This window comes from Miniopterus schreibersii (genome assembly GCF_964146895.1).
Source record: "Miniopterus schreibersii genome assembly, chromosome: 2".
Lineage (NCBI taxonomy): Eukaryota > Metazoa > Chordata > Mammalia > Chiroptera > Miniopteridae > Miniopterus > Miniopterus schreibersii.
Window position 1 is genome coordinate 182,970,047 of NC_138102.1, and position 22,936 is coordinate 182,992,982.

General features: G+C 52.8%; 1 protein-coding gene across 6 annotated transcripts; it reads left to right on the top strand.

Moving 5' to 3' along the window:
- The first annotated feature begins 1,276 nt into the window (after window positions 1–1,276).
- TEF (TEF transcription factor, PAR bZIP family member) lies at window positions 1,277–22,713 on the top strand. 6 transcript variants are annotated; one of them, XM_081128757.1, is made up of 5 exons: window positions 1,277–1,448; window positions 2,620–2,732; window positions 13,707–14,024; window positions 17,753–17,973; window positions 19,107–22,713. In XM_081128757.1, the coding sequence occupies exons 3-5, from the start codon at window positions 13,763–13,765 to the stop codon at window positions 19,320–19,322; spliced, it is 699 nt and encodes a 232-aa protein (XP_080984883.1). In that variant the 5' UTR covers window positions 1,277–1,448; window positions 2,620–2,732; window positions 13,707–13,762; the 3' UTR covers window positions 19,323–22,713. The 6 variants fall into 6 exon arrangements, with proteins under 6 accessions (XP_080984883.1, XP_080984879.1, XP_080984882.1 ...); XM_081128756.1 differs by having other exon boundaries at window positions 1,341–1,448; window positions 2,620–2,768; XM_081128753.1 differs by lacking the exon at window positions 2,620–2,732 and having other exon boundaries at window positions 1,296–1,448.
- The last annotated feature ends 223 nt before the right edge of the window (window positions 22,714–22,936 follow it).

Here is a 22,936-nt window from a genome sequence, read left to right on the forward strand (position 1 = left end):
GGAAAAGAACATGGTTTGGGGAGGGCTATTAGGAAGGGAGGGAGGGTAATTAGAAGGTGAGGGCTGTTTGGAAGAGGCCAGAGGGGTTCCTGGAGTATGTTTGATTCCGTGCAAGATGGGGGTTTTGGAGAGCAGTGAAGGACAGCATAGAAATCAGCTACGAGGAAGGAAGCAACTCCTTGCTGCATCCACCTGGGAGTGTCAGAGACACAACCAGAGCCGACGGTTACAACATTCAGTCGTTTCGGTCACAATATTCAGTGGCTTTGGACAGGAGACCCAGAATATCTGCACAGCTTGTTCAAGATCCCACATCAGTGTGTGGCATGACTGACAGCGGACAACCCTCTGGCCAAGTCTGGTGTTGGTCTTCATCCTCACATTCAAGTGGCCTGGGGACTACAGGGGCCAGTACCCTGGTGAGAGGGCCAGGGAGAGGACTACGGCAAACAGCCAATTGCCACCAAGTCCCGAGGATGGGCTGGGAAGCAGGACATAATCCAGGACAAACCTGAGCCAGGCCTGCAGAGCTGCCCCCTTTCAGTGGCCTCTCAGCACGCGTCTGTTGGCACCTCTCCGGAAGAGGAAAGGGACCCCAGGCTGCAGGTTTTGTCACTTTGCTTAGGAGAACAGAATTCAGGCTCTGCAGATGGTAGAAAGCCCTGATTATGCCTACCACGTGCACACCCATGCACCTTGCGGGCACATGTGCATCAGTATCAAAACATACAACCCCTGGAGGCTCACCAGCCCGCAGGTGACAGCACAATGCCCCTTCATGTGCTGGTATGTGCCAACAGAGTTTACCCTTTGTGCCGAGCTGCCTGCAGTGCCAGGGGCTCAAGTCCGAGCCCGAGCTGGTTTCCATGGCAGGCCCTGCTCTCCGCTGCGCCAGGGCTCCTCTGTTGAGCGTGTCTGATTGTGCAGAGCACGCTCGCTGTGGACATGCAGCCAGCTCGCTGTTCTCACCTGGCAGGCCCTGGTCATGGCTCCCAGCCTGGGGGAGAACTTCCCTTTGCAAAGTTAGATAACAGCACGGGTTCTCTGTCAGAGGATTGGCGCAGTGGCTCCACGTGTTGCAGCTGGCACGGACCCAGGCCTGCCCTGCCAGGCAGCCGGAAGGGAAGGCCTGGCTGCAGCCAGCGCTGGCGGGTGGCCAAGCCGGGGGGGGGGGGGGGGGGGGGGGGGGGGGGGGGGGGGGGTGGATGGGCGGGCCGGGGTCCACGCTGCCCATTGGCTGCCTCCCGCTCCCGCCCCGCCCGCCTCCAGTGCCTGTGGCTCCCGGGCCAGCTCCTGCCTCTCCAGCTGCTTCTAAACTCCCAAAGCAAGCTCCTCCTGCCGGGCCATGTCAAGCTGCGACCGGATCGGAGTGGCCCCTGCCATGGACATGCCTGAGGTCCTCAAGTCCCTGCTGGAGCACTCTCTGCCTTGGCCAGAGAAGAGAACAGGTAGGAACAGCGGTGGTCTGCCATGGCTGGCCAACCAATTGCCCAAGGGGTTGGGGGCAGCCACAGGCACAGTGGCAGGACAGGCATCTCCAGCCTAAGGAGGGTCCCCAGTAGGGGTCTGTCCTTGGTCCCTTCAGGACAGGGATGCAGAGAGAGGCATGGTGGAGAGTGCCCCCTAGTCCTGCTAGTTTGCAGAAGCCATGGCCAGCGTGTGGCCACTGACAGGTGCTGTGCTCTCATGGGACAAGATCAGGACCAGAGGGCCCTGCTGAGAGAGTGCACTGGATGCAATTGCCTATTGAGTTCCCTCCCTCTGCAGGCTGGGGTGGCAGAGGACTGGCCGTAGCTGTAGATTTGGGCAGCTCCTGTCTGGAGGAGAGGCTTCCTCCGTGCGCCTGCTTCAGCTCCTGCTCGCTGGAGGGCTGCACCCATGGATGGGAGGGAAGCTGTTATGTAACAGGACCACAGGCTCCAAGCCCGGGTTCCTAGGATACCACAGGCAAACAGGGGCGGGCGAGGGAGCCGGCAGAGGAGGGAGTGGACGGAGGGACAGAGCCAGCAGCCAGCACCAGGTGTCTCCCAAGTCCTGATTGACTGAGCAACCCAAGGTCCCGGCTAGCTTTGGGGACCACCTGCTCAGGGCAATCCCCCCTGAAAAATATTTCTCCCAATCTCTTCTGTTTTAAGATGTCAGGGGCTAACACCAGGTCCCCACTGCTCAAACTTCCCAGGTGCCTTTAAAGGAGCCCAGCTGTCTTCTGCTGCCTGAGTCTGACTTAGGAGCCCCAGGTGTCCCCTCAGGGGACCTTTCTCAGGCCTCTCCCTCATCCTGCTGTGCTGGCAACTGATATATCTCATTACCAGGTAGCCCGGGTTGTCCCCACAGGACTCCCAGCCCACTCCCAAACTCTGGAGCCTGAGTACAGACCACACAGCCCAGGCCCTCCCTCTCACCCCTCGGGGAACAGGTTCAGGGAAAGAGGGGCAGCAGGCTCTGCTCTGAGGTGACACTGCCTGAGGAGAGAAAGGTGGGTCCCAGAGCTCAGGGCCAGGTCCCTGTGGGCTCTCATGGAGCTCCAGGCCCAGGCTCCTCAGACCACACCTGTGGTTCGTGCTGGGGCAGTTGGGCCTCGTGGTGGCCCGCATCACAGGAGTTCCTGTGCCCTCCCAGCACTCAGGACCCCTGCCGCTCACCAGGAGAAGCACATCTCAGGACACCCTCGATTCAGCCTGGCCGATGAGTCACAGCTGACTTTTTCTTGCCACTTCTGAACAGCCGTGTGGGTAGGTGAAGCTGAAGTCCTTCCAGAAGGACTAGAGGTAGGGGCTCCCTTCTTGATCCAGGCACCCAGGGAAGGTGGGGTGTCCAGGATGGCCCAGTGCATGCACAGGGAGCAGCTTGCAGGGACAGCTCCCAGTGGGACAGGGAAGGGTTCTGGGGGCAACTCAGGGCGCTGCTCCTCCTCTGATGAGGATAGCAAGGCCTTTGAGGTGTGGCAGCAGCTGCTGGTCACTGGTTCCCAGCTGGTCCACAGAGCCCCGTGACAGCCGGAAAATCCCCATCACTCACTGTGGATGAGCAAAGTCGGGACCCAGTGCTGAGAGGACTTGCCAAAGGTCTTCGGCAGAGCTTTGCTGGCCAGCTCTGACCGAGGGTCAGTTGTCTGCATTAGCTGTGTGGGCCAGTATCTCGGGCCACCTCCTACCACTTTTCCATGTGGTGTCTCACTGAGCGTCAGAAGCCTGAGGCCCCGAGGGACTGGCAGAGACCAGTGGGTGGATAAAGTGAGGGTCAGTGCATCCACAAAGGCCTCACCCACATCACTGCCCCATCCCTGTAACCACCCTTTCCATGTGGTGTCTCACTGAGGGTCAGAAGCCTGAGGCCCCGAGGGACTGGCAGAGACCAGTGGGTGGATAAAGTGAGGGTCAGTGCATCCACAAAGGCCTCAGCCACATCACTGCCCCATCCCTGTAACCACCCCTCCCAGAGCTCCCCGACTCCCCAAATCTGTTGTAAAAATAAATCCACCTGAAAAGCCATACACTTGGTGAAAAGAGAGCGCACACGCCCTGCAGACTAGAATTCCCAGCACTCACGTAGCAAGTACTTTAAGTTCCTGATGAAGCGGCTTCTCTCCCTGTGTCCCCCACTCTGGCTGGGACCTCAGTGGGTGGAAGACAGCTGAGGGTCAGTTGCCCCGGAAACAGTTGCCCTCAGGATCACTTGCCCTTTGCTTTGATGCAATAAAGGCAGGTTTCTCGTGGGGGACTGAGACCTGTTTACAAACTCCTCCCTCTCTCCAGCCCACTGACTGCTTCCGCACACATTCCGGTCACGTGCAGAGCGTGTCGTGGGTCCAGCATGGGAGAAATTGCAGGTGTGTTCTCACGAGACTGCTCTCCCTGCAGCCTCTCAGGCCACTGTCTAGTGCAGAGACGCTCCGAGACCCACCCTGGGGTTTGTTCCTCTCCCTCTTGCCTCCCACCCCAGCCTGCACAGACAGACCCCCACCTCTTTCCTGTCCCTAGTGAAGATTTTGTCTAACAGAGATGATCAGGCTCCAGCCTCCCTTGGCTTTAGGTTACAATGGCCACCTGGGCGGCCAATTTGATCAACTGTCCTGTGGGCAGAGAAATCCATGTGCAGCAAAAGGGTGGTCTATACCCCAAGCCCTGACTCAATTCCCCTCCGTCTCTGAGCCCTGATCCCTAAGGACTATTCTTCCTGGTTCTACTCCTGCCCTTTCTCCCCGGGATCCTCTTCTGCAAGATGATTCTGTTCCAGACTGCTCACTCTCTCTTTCTTCTCTAGCTTCTGGAAAGTCCCTGCTTCTCTAAACCATATTGTTAGCTCTTCACACCCCTTCCTTCCCTCACCCTATAGGGCCTTGGCTGTGCTCAGAGGCCGGTCCCCCATCTTTCTGCCAGCTTTGGTCACTCGGGCCTCCCAAGGAGCCACGTAGCGTGAAACAAACCCAAAGGTTGAACAAGGCTTTCACTTTGAGCTGGTCAGGCAGGGTTCCCACCTCAGGGAACTCCTAAATAGAATCACAAGTGGGCCACCCAGTAGGGTGTCCTAGACATACCCCCTCTCTCCATCCCCAAGCTGTAAAAATGGGAAAAAGAATACCTGCTTCACAGGCGTGTTGCCAGGACTGAATGAGTTATCCCATGTGCAAGCCTTTGCAAACTGTGAAGTGCCACACTGTTTTCTCTGTGAAAGGCCAAGAGCAGCTGTGCTCCTACCACATTTGCGATATGACCCTCATTTCCTTCTTTCTACCCTCCTTCCTGTGACTATTCTTAAAACAACTGAATGTTGCGTTTGTGCTGTCTCCTTGGAAACGTGTGCTGTGGCTCTTGGGGGCATGGTGCCATCAGCCCTGCACTAAACTGGACAACCCACTGGATTGGCCAGGGAAACAGCTGAATGATAACAGGCCGGACGTCAGGGGGACTTTCTGGGGCAGTGGCAGTGATGCAGAGGAGGGGCCTGGGGAGCTTCCTCTCAGAGGACTGAGCTAAATGGCCCAAGAAGGTGGACTCCATGCAGCCGGCTGTCCTGAGGTTAGCTTCAGTAAGGTCCACGCGGTCGCCCCCTCTCCCAGGCTGGGGTAACCAGGCAAAACCAGGAGGTCTTGACGTGTTCTTTCAGGGAACAGGAGGTGAAGGAGGCCTTCTATGTGCTAAAGGCCTTAGCTCCTTTAACCCTTGCTACCACCTTCTAAATGACAAGGAAATGTACTCAGAGGTTGGCTACCCTCGGGGCCAGTATGTGGGCCAGCCTCTCTCTTTGTTCTACCTTAGGGACTCAGCTGCCTTCTCTACCTGTCCCGTCCCCAATCAGAGAAACATGAGAAACTTATTCTCACAGGGTGCCAGGAACTGACTACAGTGGACAGGAGCGCCCCCTCCAGATGGTTTGCATCTTGATGGGGCCTGACCCAGGCCAGGCTGCTCAAGGAGCCCATCCTGAATGGAAAGGCCACTGTTCCTGACTTTGAGCTGGGTGTCTTGCTAAGTGCTTTGACATCACCGCTTGAAAAATGGCTTTGCAAGGGAGGTGTAATTATCCATTCTACAGGTGAGGAGACTGAGGCTCAGAGATGGGAAGGCCACTGTTGTAAGGGATTCCAACCCATCTTTGCCTGCTTCCAGGCTCGGCCCTCCCAGGATCCCAGGGTCTCAGAAACCCAGACGCAGGGCAGCACCTCTTCAGTCCTCCTTTGCTTTTTCATCATTTGCTAATCGAACGTTTGCTTACCCTGATGGCATGGAGCGAATGAGACATGCATGGCCCCACGCACCATGGGAAAAGACAGACAATCAGGAGTCAGGGCCAGCCTCTCCGAAGGGAGCACATTGAAACCAAGGCCTGGAGGGTGAGGAAGAGCGAGCTGCACTGAGAACTTTCAGCCTGAGGGAACAGCACCCGCAGAGGCCCTTTCCTGGAGCAGGAAAGACATGTGTCTGAACAATAAAAGGCCTCTGTGGCTGCAGAAGGTGAGCAAGGGGGAGAGAGGAAAGAGGTGAGGGTGGAGAGACCTGGAACGGGGAAAGCCTGCAGGACCCTGAAGGTCATAAAGGTCGAGAGGCTGTCATCTCCAGGTCTGCAAGCCTCCCCCATTCTCAGTGAAGTGGAGTGAGGTGGTCCCAGAACAATCAAGATGGAATGATAGAGTTAACTTCAACTGAACATTCGCTATGTAGTGTGCCCAAACCCACGCCTTCACTTCTGACACTCAGGCACAGAGAGGTTATGTAACTTGCCCAAGGTCACACAGTTAGGAATCAGACCCAGGTGGTCCAGCTTCAGAGCCCACACACTACCACTGCACCACCAACATGGCCTGCACAGGAAAATCACTGGCCATCAGACAGTGGCTGTTGAGATGGCAGAGACTGGAGCTGAGGGCTTCTCTGGAAATGGCCCTCTTGGGGCAGTTCTCCATCTGTAATCAATCTGAATCCTGGGAGTGGGCAAAATGCAAGCCAAACAGGAAATCAGTACCCTTGAGAGCACTGAAGAGATTCATAAGAATTAGTGAAGAGCCTCCACCCACCACTTCTGCCCTAGAACACACTGAGACTAAGGTACAAACCACAGCCCACAGGTATGTGGGTTCGAAAGGAGGCAGCTGTTGGTCAGGTTAGTGCTGGGGGACTTGCCCTGTTTGTTCCAGGTTCGATTGTGAAACACAAAGACGGTTATTTGATGCTAATAATGTTCCAAATGTATATGACTTGGCTCTGAAAGGTTTTGTTAACCCTCCCACTAGCACCACCAACAAATGAGCCAACAAATATTTACTGACTTACCAACCTGAACAAAGCTTTGTACTCTCCTGCATTTGGTATTGGCAAAGCACACAGATAACTGGGCTTTGTTAGAGCTCAATGGCAGCCTTATTAGCGCCCTGTTCTTATGCACGCCAGGCTTGTATCACACATTTCAGTAAGTCAAAAGATGGAATGAATGGTCCTGTCCTCCTAGACACTGAATATCATGTGGCAAAAGAGATCATTATGGGATCTCTGGCCAAAGGCTCCCATGCTGGAGTTTTAGCTTCTCTAAACTTCAAGCTTAAATGCTAATACTCCAAACCAGTATAATAACTTAATGAAAGGCACTTGTTCTGCATGTGCTCAATTGAATTGAATTAAGATTTTAACTTCGGTTGGTTAGCAGGTTTCTGGAACATGAAAGAGTAGAATTTAAAGCCAGCCCAGGTTGGGAGATTGCTTCAGCATAGACTCCAGAGGCCACCCTCAACCACACAGCCTTGTCCCCACACCCCAAATAATTCTACGCTAGACCCAACATCAGCTGAGTGGAAGGAGAAGGGTGGTGGCACCCCCACTCCATGCCACACTGTTGCAGGCGAGCACTTGACATTGCTTCTCACACATAATCCTCATAGCCGCTCTGTGAGGTAAGCACACCCATCTCTGTTCCCAAGAGAAAAATAACTAAGGCTTAGGTGAGAGAAGTCACTTGCCCAGGCCACATGGCTAGTCAGCGTCCGAGGGGATTCTACCCAGACCTGCCTCCTGAGCCCACAGAGCTGTCCCCAGGGCCACGCTTTCCTCAGAGGTGGCTGCACTGAAACCTATTTCCAAAGAACACTAAGGGGCCACTTCAGGCCTTTACAGCCAACCACGTCGTGTTCTTTTTGCGGAGTTTCTTTCTTTGTAGGGCTCACAAACACTGTGGCGTTAGCTAACGACTTCTCACACTTACATCTCCATGAAGAGAAGGAGCCACGTTACTCCCCCTGCACCGACAGGAGCGGGGCAGAGAGAGCCGCTGTCCGGGGCAGCTGGCGCATCGGGCTAGAGCACAGTGGCCGCGCCTCCGGGACGGCGCTGCCCAAGGCGCCAGCCGGCAGTGTGGCTAACCTTCCAGCTCGCAAGCAGGCACGAGAGGGAACATGTTTGTGACGGTCCTGCAGTGTTTGTGACACGCCATTTACCCCGTGGTTATCCGGGGAAAAACCCGTCTCTGGGGAGTGTCAGTATGTGAACAGAGAACCAAATCAAAACTAACTTTGGAGGCCTAACCTGCTGGCCTCGCCCCCTCCCCCGCCGTGTGGTGCCACCCGCCTGGTAGGCTGCTCTAGGCTGGGTGATGAGCGAAGTAGGCATTTTCCCTTTTGTCCCAAACAAATGCTATAACTTTCCACTGTTATCATAAATCCTCCTCTAATACCTTGAGGATTAGTTTTCCCCTTCAACAACGTCACGTCAGCCACGAAAATATACATTTGACTCTAATCCAGTAAATCTCTCCTCCACCAAACTAGCCATTTTTAAAAAGCTTCACATATTGTTTTAATCAACCTCCCTTGGCAAGTCCTTTAAAACTTATTTCTAAAAACCTCTAGGTCAGTTTCGCCTAAAGATATCTTAGCCACGTAACAGAATTCCCACTAACAACTCTGCAGCACAACAGATTTAGTGTTTCCACTAAAGTGGAGTGACATGGGCACTGTACTCGCCTCCAGGATAATGGATACACCAGGCAGTGGATTTGCATCCATTAGTTTTATTTTGTTCTAGTTTTATAAAAATTATGAAAACTACCGTTTATTGCAGGTTAGCAGTTGTGCACTTCACATTGGCCTACAGAAAACCCACAAGGTAGATCCACTTGATATATAAGAAAAGGAAGTAATTGGTAATTGGCTGTAGGTATCAAGCCAGACAGTCACTGAAACCTAACGAGTGTGGCGGTGAATGAGTTTTGGAGTCACCTTGTCCCCCCCAGGCCTGTTCAGGAGCCCAATTTCTTGTTCCTTCCCAGCAAAATTTGAATTGCGTCAGCTTGACAACCACCAGCTAGCTGGGTGTTGCCGTCACACCCCTGCCCGGTGACCCCATGGCTCCGTCCCACGGTTCCCAAGGCCCCAGCCTTTGGCAGAAGGCACCATAAACAAGCCAAAGTCCCTGCCCTCTGGGAGTTTAGGCAGGCAGAGTCTTGTACTGCTTGGGTTCAAAGCAGAGGATGATTTGTGTTTTGAAGAGGGACAAGGTTCTGGGAGCCGTTTAGGAGCAGCTTCCTATATAATGTCTCCACATTTGTGTATCCCTCGCATTTTACATTTCCTAAGGAACTCCCAGGGAGTGTTTCTCTTTTAACAGAGGTGGTTTTCCCACAAAATGTGCAATCGGTTCCCTATGTAAAGGAGCTTGGTTTTCGGTGACTTGTCCCTGGGGAAAGGATGGTGAGGTCCTAGAGAGGAACGAACTTAGAGCTGCTTAGGACTTTCGAGATTATCTAGTCTCGAGGAGACAGGCTCAAGGGAAGCAACTGGACTTTCCCAAGGTCACAGCTAGTAAGTGGGCGGCAAAGCGTGTACCCCGGCCCTCGGCTTAGGGCTGGGCCCTTTCTCTCCTCTCCGCCCCGCCCCGCCCCGGCCTCAAGAACGCGCCCTCCACGACAGTGTTTATCTGGCCGCCACGCCCGCAGCAGGAACCCGGGATCAGTGAGGAACCTGACACCCCCGTCGGCGGCCGCCAGCCCGCTCCTGCTCCGGACATCCCTGCGGGAAGGGCAGGTCGCCGTCCGCCGCCCTGCCCTCAGCCAACCCCTGGGTCGCGGGGGCGGGGGTGCAGGCTCGACCCACGAGTCCCGGCCCCACGACCCCGGGCAGAGTCCCGGGTGCACAGCGGCCGCCCCTCCCCGCCGCAGGCCCGCACGTGCTGGGCCCCGTGTGTGGACCCGCGCCCCGCCCCCGCCCCCCATTGGCTGCTCCTCGCCTTCCTCCTCTTCCCCCCTCCCCACTCGGCCGGACTCGGCTGGGGCTCCACGTGACCTGCGGGGGCCGGGCCCCGCAGCCCGAACGGGCTCTCCGATAGGCTCCGCCGGCCGCTCCCAGCCCTGCCTCCCTTCAGTGCTGAGACCCGAAGGTGGCGAGATTGGGATGAGAAGGAAAGGCGAGCGGTCACGATGGTCTGGGAGGAGAGCGGGGGTTACGAAGAGGAAGGCGAAGGTGAACCGTCTGGTAGAGGGGACCGAGCTGCCGCCGAAGAGGGCCAATGACACAGACTCCAGCAGGCGCCAATCAGGTGACCCTGGCGGGCGGGGCGGGGCCTCCGGCATTGCTCCTCACCTGGCTCCGCACGTGTCTCACTTATCCCGGCAGCCTAACCAATCACGGCCCGGAAGGCTGCTCCCGCCCTCCTCCCAAGGTGGGCCAACCCGAGGCCGAGCTCTGGGGAAGCTGGCCTGGCCTCATGAATAATTAATATCCTAGAGCTTGTCCACGGGCTGGGTAGGGATGGAGGGAGGCGGGGGAGCTGCTGGGCGCCTGCGCAGTAGCTGCCCGTGTCGGCAGCTGCGGCGGGTCGCGAGCCTCCGGCCCTTCTCGGGGGGCGGGCGGGGGAGGCGAGGCGCGCGAGCGGAGCGCGGAGCACGATGTCCGACACGGGCGGCGGAAAGAAGCCGCCTGTGGAGCCGCAGGCGGGACCGGGCCCGGGGCCGGGGCGCGCAGCTGGGGATAGGGGCCTGCCGGGCTCCTTCCCACTGGTCCTGAAGAAGCTGATGGAGAACCCCCCGCGCGAGGCGCGCCTCGGTGAGGGGCGGGGGTCTGCGCGTGCCTGGGGGCGGGGTTTGCAGGGGCGGGGCCTTGTGAGGGCGGGGCCGGGGAGGTCGGAGGTCACGTGAAGTGGTCCGGCCGAGGGGGGTGGCGGGGAGCTGGAGCCCGGAATGACGGAGGGCCTGGTGGGCGAGGCCGGAAGGTTGGGAGAAGGTCGGGGCGAGCCGAGAGAGGTTGGGTCAGGTGGGCGTTGGCAGAAAGGGGTCCGGAGGGAGAGGATGGGTGGGGTCGCGGGGAGGCGGTTCCTTGGGGCCGCCTGAGCGCGACGACGTGTAGGGGTTACTGAGCAGGCTGAAGAGGGTCGCAGCAGCCGCTTAGATGACGCTCCAGGGCGCCTTCTCCGGGGACAGCTTCGTCAGAATCACTTGGGATACTTGTTTGGAATGCCCGTCCCTGGGCCCCACCCTTCACCCACCGAATCTGCAGCTCCTGGGACAGGAGTCTGCGTGTTAAGGAGGACCCCACCTCCGTGATTCCGAAGTCCACTAAAGTTTGAGAAGCGCTGATTTGCATGGCAGATTGTCCTTGCCTCTGGCCTTGCCCCTCTTGGGAGAAGGACCTGCCTTCATCCCCACTACTAGGTACACACTGAAGGTTTTCTGGAAGTGTCTCAGGGTTGCTGCTGAAGTGAGGGAGGGGTGTCAGGGGAAGGGATGCGAGGCACTTTCTGAGGTGGAGAGTGGGGCCAGGCGGGTAGAGGGATGAAGATCAGAATAAGGCCACCGAGGCCCTTCACCTGGCTTTGGGGGATTGACCCTAGACTTTGGGGCCACAGTGGCAGAGCTGGGCTTTATCTTGTTACCTAGGCCACAGAGGTCCCTAGGGCCTATGTGGAAAGCAGGTTTGGCCTTGTTTTTTTGGCCTGAGAACATGAGGTTCAGGGAACAGCAAAGTGCCACCTATTGTGGTTTCAGTGCACAGAGGTATGCTTTCAATCTGAGACCTTTGAATTTCTAAGAACCATCAGTGTAGTTTAGGGATTTGGGAAGGAATAGGCCTTCTGTGAATTACCTGTCTTGAATTAAAAAAGAAATTTCTAAATGCCATCTCTTTCTTTTCCCGATGTGTACCGTGGCTTCCATTCCTATGGCTTGTCTCCATTGGGTTATAAATAGCTTCAGCATATCAGGTGAGACCAGGCATTCTGTCCTGCTTTCGGGACTTCATGTGCACAGACCCTTTTGTTTGTTTTTAAGGCAATGCTTTGTTCCAATTCTAGGGCTGAGACAAGCTGCCAGGACAGGCATACACATCTGTCAGGTTCTTGTTCAAAATTCCCAAATAAGAGCCATCCATAACAATTTTACTTTACATTAGCAGAATGCTCACAAAGCACTTTTGACAGAATCTTGTTTTATTTATATAGAATATTATCCCCACTTCCCAGATAAGGAAAGTTGAGGCTCGGAGAAGTGAGGATGCTTCTTCAAGGTCACATAGCTAGGCCTTATAACTGTCAGTCTGGTGCTTTTTATTGTATCATTGGCAACCACTAATGTCAATTTCTTTACCTAGTTCTTTATCATCTCTTACACAATTAAAACTCCATCTTATAAAAACATTGATTAAAAATTTCCTCAATTGCTTAGGCCAGGCAAAACCTGGAACTTACTGATACTTGTCCTTCAGTGCGGCTGTTTTTCTATCTCCTTCCTTTTCCTGTCTCCTTTGGTCCTCATGACCCCACCCAATATGGATCTGAACACAATGTAGAGTCAGGATCTCAGGGAGGAGAACAGAAAGTCCATCTGGCCCACTTAGCCCACCAAAGCTTGGCTTTCTTACTTCCCATTTGGTTTTCAACCAAAGCCTGGTACAGAAGGCAGTTTCAAGAATTCAGGTTAATTCATATTAGCAGTCATTACCAAATTCTGTTTGTCAAAACTTTCACCTCCTTAATCCACTGGTATATCCATTTTTATTGGACCAACAAGCTTCTTTTTGGCCAGCTACGGTCTGGGAGTCCCAGCGTGACTGGTTTATTTCCAACATGATTATATTCGATTTCTCTTTTTCACTCCAAAATCCAGAGTTCAGAGTTGTCTCCCTCAGTTTGAAAACCCATTATGAACTTGTCATGATTTTATCTCCCACTTCCCTGATTAGCCTCCCTGTCACTTTGATTTCCTTCCAACCTTGTCACATTTCTCTCTTGTCTTTTTTTCCTAATTTGCCCTTTCTTGGATATCCACACAGGTAACTTTTTGACTGAGACAGTTAGGTGAGATCCAGTCCCTGCTAATGGATTAGTTTTGCTTTGAAAAGGAGCAAGCCTCCTTCCGCCCCACCCTCTCCTTCCCAGAAAACCTGCCTCAGTCTTCTCTGCTTATTCAGGGGTAGACTTCTCTGGAAATTGTTGCTCTGAAAAAGGTCCTGAAAAGACAGCTCCACACCCTCTGTATCCAATAAACCTAAAGGGAATCTGTGTGCAAACCCAGTGTTCTTCATTCAGTATGCATATTTTCCCGTGGCCCATGGTCAGCCTGCTCCTGTGTTGGCCATGAGGTCTAGAAATGAATCAGACACAGTCCCTGCCCTCAACAGCTCACTGTAGTAATGAATGCCTTCCATTTGCTAGGAACTCAATAAGACACTTGCAAATAATATCTCTAGTCTACACCAAAGAGAAAGCTTTATTTGTATTTACAGTGGATGACACTGAGGCTGGAAGAGGGTAAATACATAGGTAAAGTCGCACATCCGAGCAACTGGGTAGCGGATCTGGGATTCAATCCCTAGGCTGAATTGCTGTGGAAAGGCCTAGCTGGAAGGGTCAGGACAGGAGAACCTGAAAGGTCTTGGCCTGAGGAATCACTCTTTCCTACCACAGAGATAAGATACCAGGAAGGCTCAGGAATTCCATGTCCTCCCTGTAGCCTCCCTCCAGATGCTAGTTTCACAGCGCATTCTGAACTGAGCGCATCAGGCTTGGAGCTTGTGGCGAGCAGTCTGGGGAGCCCCGGCGTGGAGGAGGACACGCCGCCATGCCTAAAGCCCTGGTTAGCACAAGGCCATTCCCGGAGAGTGCTGGGCTCTTGCAGTGCGTGGGACATGTCCGGACTCAGGGAGATGGCCAGCCCTGTGAGGCTCACTGCTCCCCCCCATGGGATCGAGTCTCCCTCTGTGTGGGGTCTCATCACAGGTTTTGTGTCTGCAGATAAGGAAAAAGGGAAGGAAAAGCTGGAGGAAGACGAGGCCGCGGCAGCCAGCACCATGGCCGTTTCAGCCTCCCTCATGCCACCCATCTGGGACAAGACCATCCCGTATGATGGCGAGTCTTTCCACCTGGAGTACATGGACCTGGACGAGTTCCTGCTGGAGAATGGCATCCCTGCCAGCCCCAGCCACCTGGCCCAGAACCTGCTGCTGCCTGTGGCCGAGCTGGAAGGGAAGGAGTCGGCCAGCTCTTCCGCAGCATCCCCACCATCCTCTTCCGCCGCCCTCTTTCAGCCCTCTGAAACCGTGTCCAGCACAGGTTGGTGAGGGGCCTTTGGGCAGGGTCACCTGTCCCATCAAAGGAAGCCCACTTCCCACTGAAGGCTTCTTGTGTCCACACACCCAGTGAGCCCCTTCGTTCAGGGGAAGTCCTCGTGGGCCTGCAGTGTGGAGAAATCCTCTGCTCCGTACCCTTCAGTACAATCCCCAAGGCCGAAGAAAAAATAGCAGTCACATTAGTGGTGGTGGAGCCTTTCTGTTGGTTGGCATGCTGTAAGTGGTCATGACAGTGGAACAAGATCTTCCAGTCTGAGGCTTGCAGGATGGAAATCCCATTCTGCATTTTGTCAGCACAGCTCTTTACCCCTCAACCCCCCCCCCACGCACTTTGCCACAGACTATTGGGAAGCTCGGGCAATAATAATAATAATAATAGTACTAGCTAACATTTATTTAGCACTTACTCTGTGTCAGGCATTAACATGTAATCCTCACAATAACCTTATCAGATTGATACTATTATCTATGTGTTATAGGTGCGAAACTGAGAAGTTAAGTAACTTGCCCAAGGTCACACAGCTGGTAGGTAGTGGAGGCAGCACTTGAACCCAGGATGTCTGATTCCATAGCCAGGTACTGCTTAGGCACTGGCACAAAGAAAGCATCGTCTTCGGGATTCTCCTTAGTTCTCTTGTCCTTTTTCTCTTTTACCTCTGTGGTTGGTTGGCTGGTTATTTGGTTTTCATGCCCCTTGCACATGAACGCTTCAGAGGAGGCATGGCCCTTATATCAGGGGTCTCTGCAGAGCTTTCTGCAGGCTCAGAGGCATGCAGGTTGATTGCTCCTGGAAGGCCCCCAGGAGCTGGTATGGAACCCAGGGAACCCACACCCAAAGAATTTTGATGCTCTGTTTTTTAATTTATTTTATTTTTTAAATTTTAATCCCCACTCGAGGATGTGTTTTTATTGATTTTTAGATAGAGAGGAAGGGGTGGGGGGAAGAGAGAGGCAGGCAGAAGAGAAAGAAATCAATGGGAGAGAGAAACATTAATCGGTTGCCTCCCGTATATGCCCTGACGGTAGTCAAACCTGCACTCTTTTGGTGTACAGGACAACGCTCCAACCAAACACCTACCCAGGTAGAGCTCATGCTCTGTTTTATTTTGTTTTTTTCATTTTACTTTTCCTTATGGACAAATTTTCAAATACAAAAGTAAGAAACTACAGTAACGAACCATCACGTAGCCATCACTCAGCTTCCATAATCCTTAACTCATAACCAATCTTGTTTTCTATAATCTCTTCCATTCCCCTCACCTGATTATTTTCAGTCAAATCCTAGATGTTATTTCATCCATAAATATTTCAATGTGTATATAAAATATAAGGGTCCTTTTAAAAAAGTAACAAAAACACCAATTTTACATCTGTACTCAACAATAAATCCATCAGCATTCAAATTTTCAAAAAGTTGTCTCATAAATGCTACTGTTTTGCCATTCGTTTGAATCAGGATCCAAACAAAACCCACACATTTCATTTAGTTATGTCTCTTAAATCTCTTGAAATCTATTGGGTCCCCTCCTTTTTCTTTGCAATTTATTCGTTGAAGAAACTGAATCATCCTGTAGAGTTTAAACTCCATGTGCTGGATTTCTGACTATATCCCCGTAGTCCCATTTATCATGCTTCTCTACAACTCATTTTTTTCCCTTAAATGGGTTAGATCTAGAGGCTTCAGTGAACTCCAGCATATCCTTGTTTGAAAGGAGCTCATTTTTGTGCTGGTTTGGTTGTCCTAGAAGGCTGGTTTCATGTGTGGGTAGGGGGCAGAGTTGGAAATGAGCCCCCATCCTGTACCAGGGATCACCTAGGTGACATTTTCCTTTGATTTTGTTTTTAAGGAAACACTCTTAAGTATGGCGTACAAATGCCCACATCATAAGTATACAGCTCAATGAATCTTCACAACGTGAACCCACCCATGTGACTTCTACCCAGATCAGGAGGTAGAACATCATTGGTGTCCCCAAAGTGCCTTGTGACCCCACTTAGTCATTACTCCCCAGAGGCGACCACTATCTTTATTCCCATCACCAAAGATTCATTTTCCTTGTAACTGAAGATTCTACAAATGGGATTGAATATTATTTCCTCTTTTTTGTTTTTAACTATTACACATTGATTACATTTATACTCGCTTACATTTATAACTCTATAGCTAGCTCTACAGTTCACAAACTATGTGGGCACCAGAACTGCTTTACATTAGCAGTATAGATTTACAGAACATACTTATGAAATACTCCTGCAGAGGAAAACTGCAATACAGATGGAGTAAAATTTATATTGAAGAATTGTACTCATGATAGAAATGAAGGCAGAATTGCTCCTCTTAATTTTTCAGTTCCTTCTGTAGGAAAGCCATAAGTAGTATCCATTCTTTTCTTTAAAATTTTTATTCTTTTAAATATATCTTTATTGATTTCAGAGAGAGAAAGGGAGAGAGAGATAGAAATGTCAATGATGAGAGAGTCATTGATCGGCTGCCTCCTGCACGCCCCCACTGGGGATCGAGCCCACAACCTGGGCATGTGCCCTGACCGGGAATCAAACCCCGATCTCCTGGATCCTAAGTCGATACTCAACTACTGAGTCATGCCCGGCTCCATTCTTTTGCATCTAGCTGCTTTTCTTATGAGAACCATTTGTGTTGTTGCCTGTAGCATAGTTCATTCATTTTCATTGCCAAATGGTATTCCATAGTATGACCATTCCACAGTTTATCCATTCTATAGTTGATGGGCATTTGAGGTGCTTCTGGTTTGGGGTTATGCACAGCAATGCCATAGACATTTGTGTACATGTCATTTGGTAAACATATGTGTACATTCTGGTTGGGCATTTACCTAGGAGTAGAGTGGCTGGGTCATTGGACATATGCATACATCAAGCTTTTATAGATACTGCAGAATAGTGTACAATGTGGTTGTAGCTGTTGATACTCCCACCAGTGGGGTATGGGGTTCTAGTTTCAGCCTTGGTAACCTTGAACAAGTAGGCCAAAGGTGTGTGTTTTTTAATAACTTATCTCTAACAACCTTTGAATTCTAAAAGTTCCTTTAATCCAATGTCCACTATAAAATGGCAGCAAGGTAGGGCAAAGAAGATGAAAGATTCAGAATTAACCAGACCCAGATTTTAGTTCAGTCACTTACCTTCTGTGTGACCCTGGGAAAACCATGTTCTTTCTCTGAGCCTTAGTTTCCTCATCTGTAATATAAGGTTACACCCACCTTGCTTTCAGAGTTGTCATAAGACTAAATGAGCACTGTGACTGATATGTCTCCAGGGAGTCCAGAGTAGAAGCCATTTCATTATTTAATCTGTGTCCCTAACCTGTTACGCTTCACAGAGAGAGCCGGCTGTTTCCCATTACTCGAGAGCTTGAAGCCACAGGAAGTTAAGGGGGGACAATGATTTCATGTTTTGCTTAATATTTCGGGGGGGGGTGTCAGAAAATCCTGTCTTTTCAAGGGCCTCTGTTTCCTTTTGAGCACTTTGTGCCTAAAGGGACGGCTTTTTCCATGTTTGTGATACTGAATTGAGTCACATGTGTCAGTCTGGCTTGGGGGGTACTGTGTTTCTCTTCCCTCCAAGTAGCCATGGCTGTGCAGCACTGAGCTTCAAGCAGGTATCTGGGTGCATGACGTGAGTCCTTGCTGTCCAGTGCGGTGCTTCAGGACCACCTGCCTCTGTGTCTTTCAGAATCCTCCCTGGAAAAGGAAAGGGAGACACCCAGTCCCATCGACCCCAACTGTGTGGAGGTGGATGTGAACTTCAATCCCGACCCTGCTGACCTGGTCCTCTCCAGTGTGCCAGGCGGGGAGCTCTTCAACCCTCGGAAGCACAAGTTTGCAGAGGAGGACCTGAAACCCCAGCCTATGATCAAAAAGGCCAAGAAGGTCTTTGTGCCTGATGAGCAGAAGGTAATCTAGTGTCTGAATAAGGGAAGGTGCAGCATTGGTTCAGGAGCCGAGGGGCTGTGCTTCCTCATGTTGGATTTTATCTGGAGGATCCTCCCTCCTATGGACACCATTTAGAAAGGCATGAGTTCAGAGCATAGAGCCATATCCTGTAGCAGTTGGTAGAAAGACGGAGTCAGGTGGCGTTTGGCCCCAGTGTGACTCCCTGTAGCTTCTCTGTTTCCTTACTGGCCAGTGGCTGTGTTGATGTTCTTGCTTCCCTGGCTTTAGCCCAGCCTTTGGGCAGCAGCTCACTAGGCCACAGGAACTGGGCTGAACAAGCCCTCGCTTTGAAGGACAAAAGACAGTTGTGTGTTACCATCCCCAGGGACCAGCAGACAGCTTTCAGAGCGATGGTTCTGTAGGAGTTGGGATGGGGAGGGAGAGGAGGAGTTTGCCGGTTTCCATCCTCCCACAGAAAACTCACAGGAAGGGCTTTCACCAAGCTTTGAAGTTAGGCAGAGCTGGGTCCAGATCCCACTTTGCCACCTAGAACTGGCTGGGCCTTGGGTTCCTCATTTGTAAAATGGGAATAACTACCTGCTTCTCAGGAGGTTTCTGAGTCTGTCGTTGTAATGGCATGAAAATGGTAAACCTTTATGTGGTGCTTCCTGTATGTGATAAGCACCTAGCACACACTAACTCCTTCAATCCTCATACAGCTCTATATGGTAGTTGTTATTACCCCCCTTGTAAAGGTGAGGAACCTGAGACAGTGAGAGGTTGGGAACTCGCATGGTTCCGCTAGTAAGGGACAGAGCCAAGATTTGAACTCGGATGACCTTAGCTATAACCAGAATGTCTGTGGGCGGCAAGGTGTAGACAGTGCTTTATGTTGGAGCAGCGCAGGCTCCCAGTAAGTGGAGTCCCCTTCCTTCCACTGCTTCCTACCAAAGGGCTTTGTTTCTCATCCTGGGGAAAGGGCAGGGCCCCTTGCTGTCCTTGGCACATGCGTCTCCTTCCCTGGGTCCCAGCTTTCGTTCTGGCTGCGCCAGAGGAGTGATAAGAGGAATCTGTGTGGAGTGCTGGCAGGAGCAGAAAGGGTGGGTACCCTCGTGGGGAAGGAGGAGAGACCAACAGAGGACACTTCCCCACAGGATGAGAAGTACTGGACAAGGCGCAAGAAGAACAACGTGGCGGCCAAGCGCTCCCGGGACGCCCGGCGCCTGAAGGAGAACCAGATCACCATCCGGGCGGCCTTCCTGGAGAAGGAGAACACAGCCCTGCGGACGGAGGTGGCTGAGCTACGCAAGGAGGTGGGCAAGTGCAAGACCATCGTGTCCAAGTACGAGACCAAGTACGGGCCCTTGTAACGCCCCCGCCCGGGCCGCGCTGCCTACACCTCAGCCTCTGCCTGGGGCTCCCTGAGACCCCACACGCGTGTGGGGACTTATGACTCGTCACGGGCGAATGGCAGTGCACCTGCTCCAGGAGCAGTCATGTTCCAGCTTCGTCATCACATGGCTAGCGCACGTGGCCACTTCCCTAGGGGGCCAGCTTCACCGGCGGGGCCGCAAGGGAAGCGACGTAGCGGGTGCATCAGCCTTAGTTTCTATTCTTGGATGTCCCGGCTGAATCAGAAGGGGACCTCTGGTGGAGCACCGATCTCCTTTCCCAGGGCACTCAGGCTGCCCTGACTCTCCCGCAGTCTCCACCCTGGGCCGTGGAGGCCTGTCTCCGCAGAATGAGTCCGTCGTCGTCACGTCTTCTCAGGTAGCAGGGTGTGTTTCCAGGTGGACTGTGTCTGTGGCCCACCTCCCCCTCCCCCAAAAGTCTGAGAGAAACATCCGTTTCTGTCTCCCTCAGATGTTGAAAGACATGCCAGCTCCTCTGTAATGTCTGCCATGGGTACCAGGCCACCAGAGCGGGGTCTCTGCACAACCCGAGATGGGATTTGGGTCCGGGGCCTGTAGCAGAAGTACACCCAACCGTTCTTAGTTCCCATACCCCTTTACTCTTGTAGCTCTGAGGCCTGGAAGCCAGGAAGGGGCACTGGCAGTCGGCTGTCTGCATTTTGTCTGCTGTGAAGGAGAGACTCCGGTTGGCTGGTCTCTGAGCCCTGATCACAGTGCAGAGGGCGGCCTTTGCATCTCCTCTTCTCCAGGTCACTTGTGGATGCCACCTGGATCTTGTTTGTCCCACTAGACTGGGCCTCTAGGCCTGTTTCTTTTCACCCAGTGACCAATCTTAAATCTTGGATTTAAAAGGAAAACCCCCTTCGTCTAGGAAGCTTAACTTTCTGGACGCAGGATGCACCTTCCACATGGTGTTCAGAAAACCAGCCTCCATAGCCCCTTGGGCTGCGGGCAGGGAGCCGGGCCATGTGTCTCCATTTCATCTTGCTCTGCCCTCCGGAGTGGGCCAGGCCAGAGGGAAGCAGAAGATGGCTTCCCGGTCCTTGTTTCAGGATCCCTCCCCTGTGCAAGCTGCCTGGAGGGCACCTGCCGGGCAGGACACCTGGCCATGGATCACCAGGGTCGCAGCACAACTCCTGGAGTAGCAGGTTCTTGGCATATTTACACATTAGGGTCCCCTCAATCTGGGTCCCTAGAGATGTGGGCCACCCACACAGGCCTGGCCGTAGTATGTGGAGGGGTCCTTGCAGCTGTGGCTTCACTACCTCACAGCTGCTTTGTCTTGTGTCTGGCTGGACTGGTCCTTTAGCTCCTCCCGGGAGGTTGATCGAGGAGTCTGTGGAACGCTCTGCTCATTGTGGTCAGCCGGGGCACCTGCACGTAGGTGTATTTATTGGCTCAGGGCCAGGCAGCCTGTGGTTAAGGGGTCAGAAGTAACGGGCGCACTTTGTCATGCTTACCACTGGCTTTATTTAAAGTGGTAGCTCCAAGACCCGGGCTCTGACCACAAAAGACTTTTTATAACATGTTAAGACCCGGGGAAGCCATCCACTGGCTGTGGAGCGCACCCCAGGGGAACGCCGTGGCCCTCCGGGGCCTGCACACCGCCTCTCCTGGGGACTTGACAAGGGTGCCTGAGGCCAAGGGAGGTCACTGCCTCCTTCCAGGCCCCTGACTTTTACTTTGTGGTTCTATAAAAACCATGTTCACACTTTTCACTCTATTGTAACCACAACAGGGCAGTTGCATCCGGCATGTCAGTGTCCTGCCCTGGGCAGCTTGCCCGCCCGGGCACTCTCCCTCTGGTCTGGCTACCCACCAAGAGGGCAGTTCTCATTTTGTTATTGGTAGAAGAGCCTCCAGCTTAAAAGCTCTTCATTTTCTTTGGCCAGAAAGTATATGGTTTTTGTTTTTTCCGTTTTTTAAAAGAATGGAGACTTAATCTCTGGATGGCGTCCATGTTTTAACCCTTGTGGGTGGGATAATGGCCTGACATCTCTCCTCTTTGTCCCACCTCCTGCCTGTTCAGTGGCCCCCCCCCTTCTTCCCTTCAGGCAGTGGGCCTCCAGTTCCTTCCCAAAGTGCTTACTTGGAAAGAATGTGGCTGCTGGCCTCTTCTAGAAGAGCCCCTTTGAGTTGGGAGCCTAGCAGGGACAGGGAGGAGATATCTGTGGAGGTTGACATTTTGGGGAAAAGCAGTGCTCAGGGAAGTGTGTCTCCTTCCCAGGCCCAAGAGTCAAGTTCTTGCAGGAGAGGGTTGGTGCCTGCTAATTTCCATAATGGAATTGGGAGTCTCCTTGACTCCCTCCTGGCCCCTCTCTACCTTGGGACTGACAGCCAAAGACTGAGGCTCCTGTGCTCAAATCTTTGACATCCGAAAAGCACTGGAGGCCGGAGAAGCCAAAGTCAATGGCTTTCCAAGGGTTTGTGATAGACTGGGAAGCACTATCCCTTCCTAAGCACCCTGTCTTCAGTTTCCCAGCAGCCTTGTTGTAACCTCAGAACAGACAAATCATGAATGAGCTAGAATGTTGCAAGAATATACATATAATAAATGTATATCTAGGTATAGAAATATATATATTTAGAGAGAGCTTTCACGATGGCCAGCAGCTTTGTGGAAGACCTGGGTAACTCTTAACCCTTGGCCAAAGGAAGGGGTTTGCCTGTCTGGATCCTGAGGTTGGAGAATGCACTGAGCGGTGAACCTTGACTGGGTAAGCATCACCCTGCTGAGGGGCTGCTGTGGCCTGGGACGGGCAGCTCCTGTAGTCCTCCAGCCTGAGGCGGGGTGTCAGGCATGGGAGCCAGCACGGGGGGCCCCTTTGTGTTGGGCAGCTCACCACCCAGGGTCTTGGGAGCTCTGCTTCACAAAACACAAAGGGCCGAGAGCCCCTGGTTTTCATGGCAAAGCCCCACCCCAGAGCTCCTTTAACATCTGTTAATTAAGTGCAATAAATTTTTCTAGAAAATGGCAAAGATGACTTCCAGGTGGATATTGCTGTCTTACGGTGTTGGGGATGCCAGACCACCACTTGGTTTTATTTTTCTAAGTGCATGTGATGTGAGAGTGTGTGGGGTCCGCGTCCTCCCCTGGGAGCCGGCATTCCAGTGAGCCCCTTTTTCTTACTTTTGTTGGGGGAAGGAGGCAGGAAGAAAATTCCTTCTTCCCAGCTGGTGAGGGCAGAAGCAGCCCGCAGCCTGTTGGCCTTACGTGTGTGAGTGTGTGTGTGTGCGCGCGCGCGCACGCGTGCGAGTGTGTCACCGCTGGTGGGCAGGAGTGATGTGGCGGGGAGGGAAGCTGGGAATGTAACCTTTTAAAACAAAATTAAATATTTTGAGACGAGAATTGTGGGGCTGTCTTTTCTGTCCTCCCTCCGCGTGTCCTCCGGGCACGCTGGCCTAGGACCCTGAGGGATATCCCTGACACCGTGTATCACTAGCCAGGCACCCCTGGCCAGGTCACCTAACCACTCTGTGCCTGTGTCCTCATCTGTCAGATGGTAGTAATTCCTGCCTGCTTACGTCACAGTTTACGGAGGAAAGACCCTATCAAACCAAAAGCAGTTTGA

Coding starts and splice junctions, on each gene's coding strand:
- TEF (XM_081128752.1), top strand. CDS start 10,369: ATGTCCGACACGGGCGGCGGAAAGAAGCCGCCTGTGGAGCCGCAGGCG. Junction 10,526..13,706: donor CCCGCGCGAGGCGCGCCTCG/GTGAGGGGCGGG, acceptor TTGTGTCTGCAG/ATAAGGAAAAAGGGAAGGAA. Junction 17,974..19,106: donor TTGTGCCTGATGAGCAGAAG/GTAATCTAGTGT, acceptor ACTTCCCCACAG/GATGAGAAGTACTGGACAAG.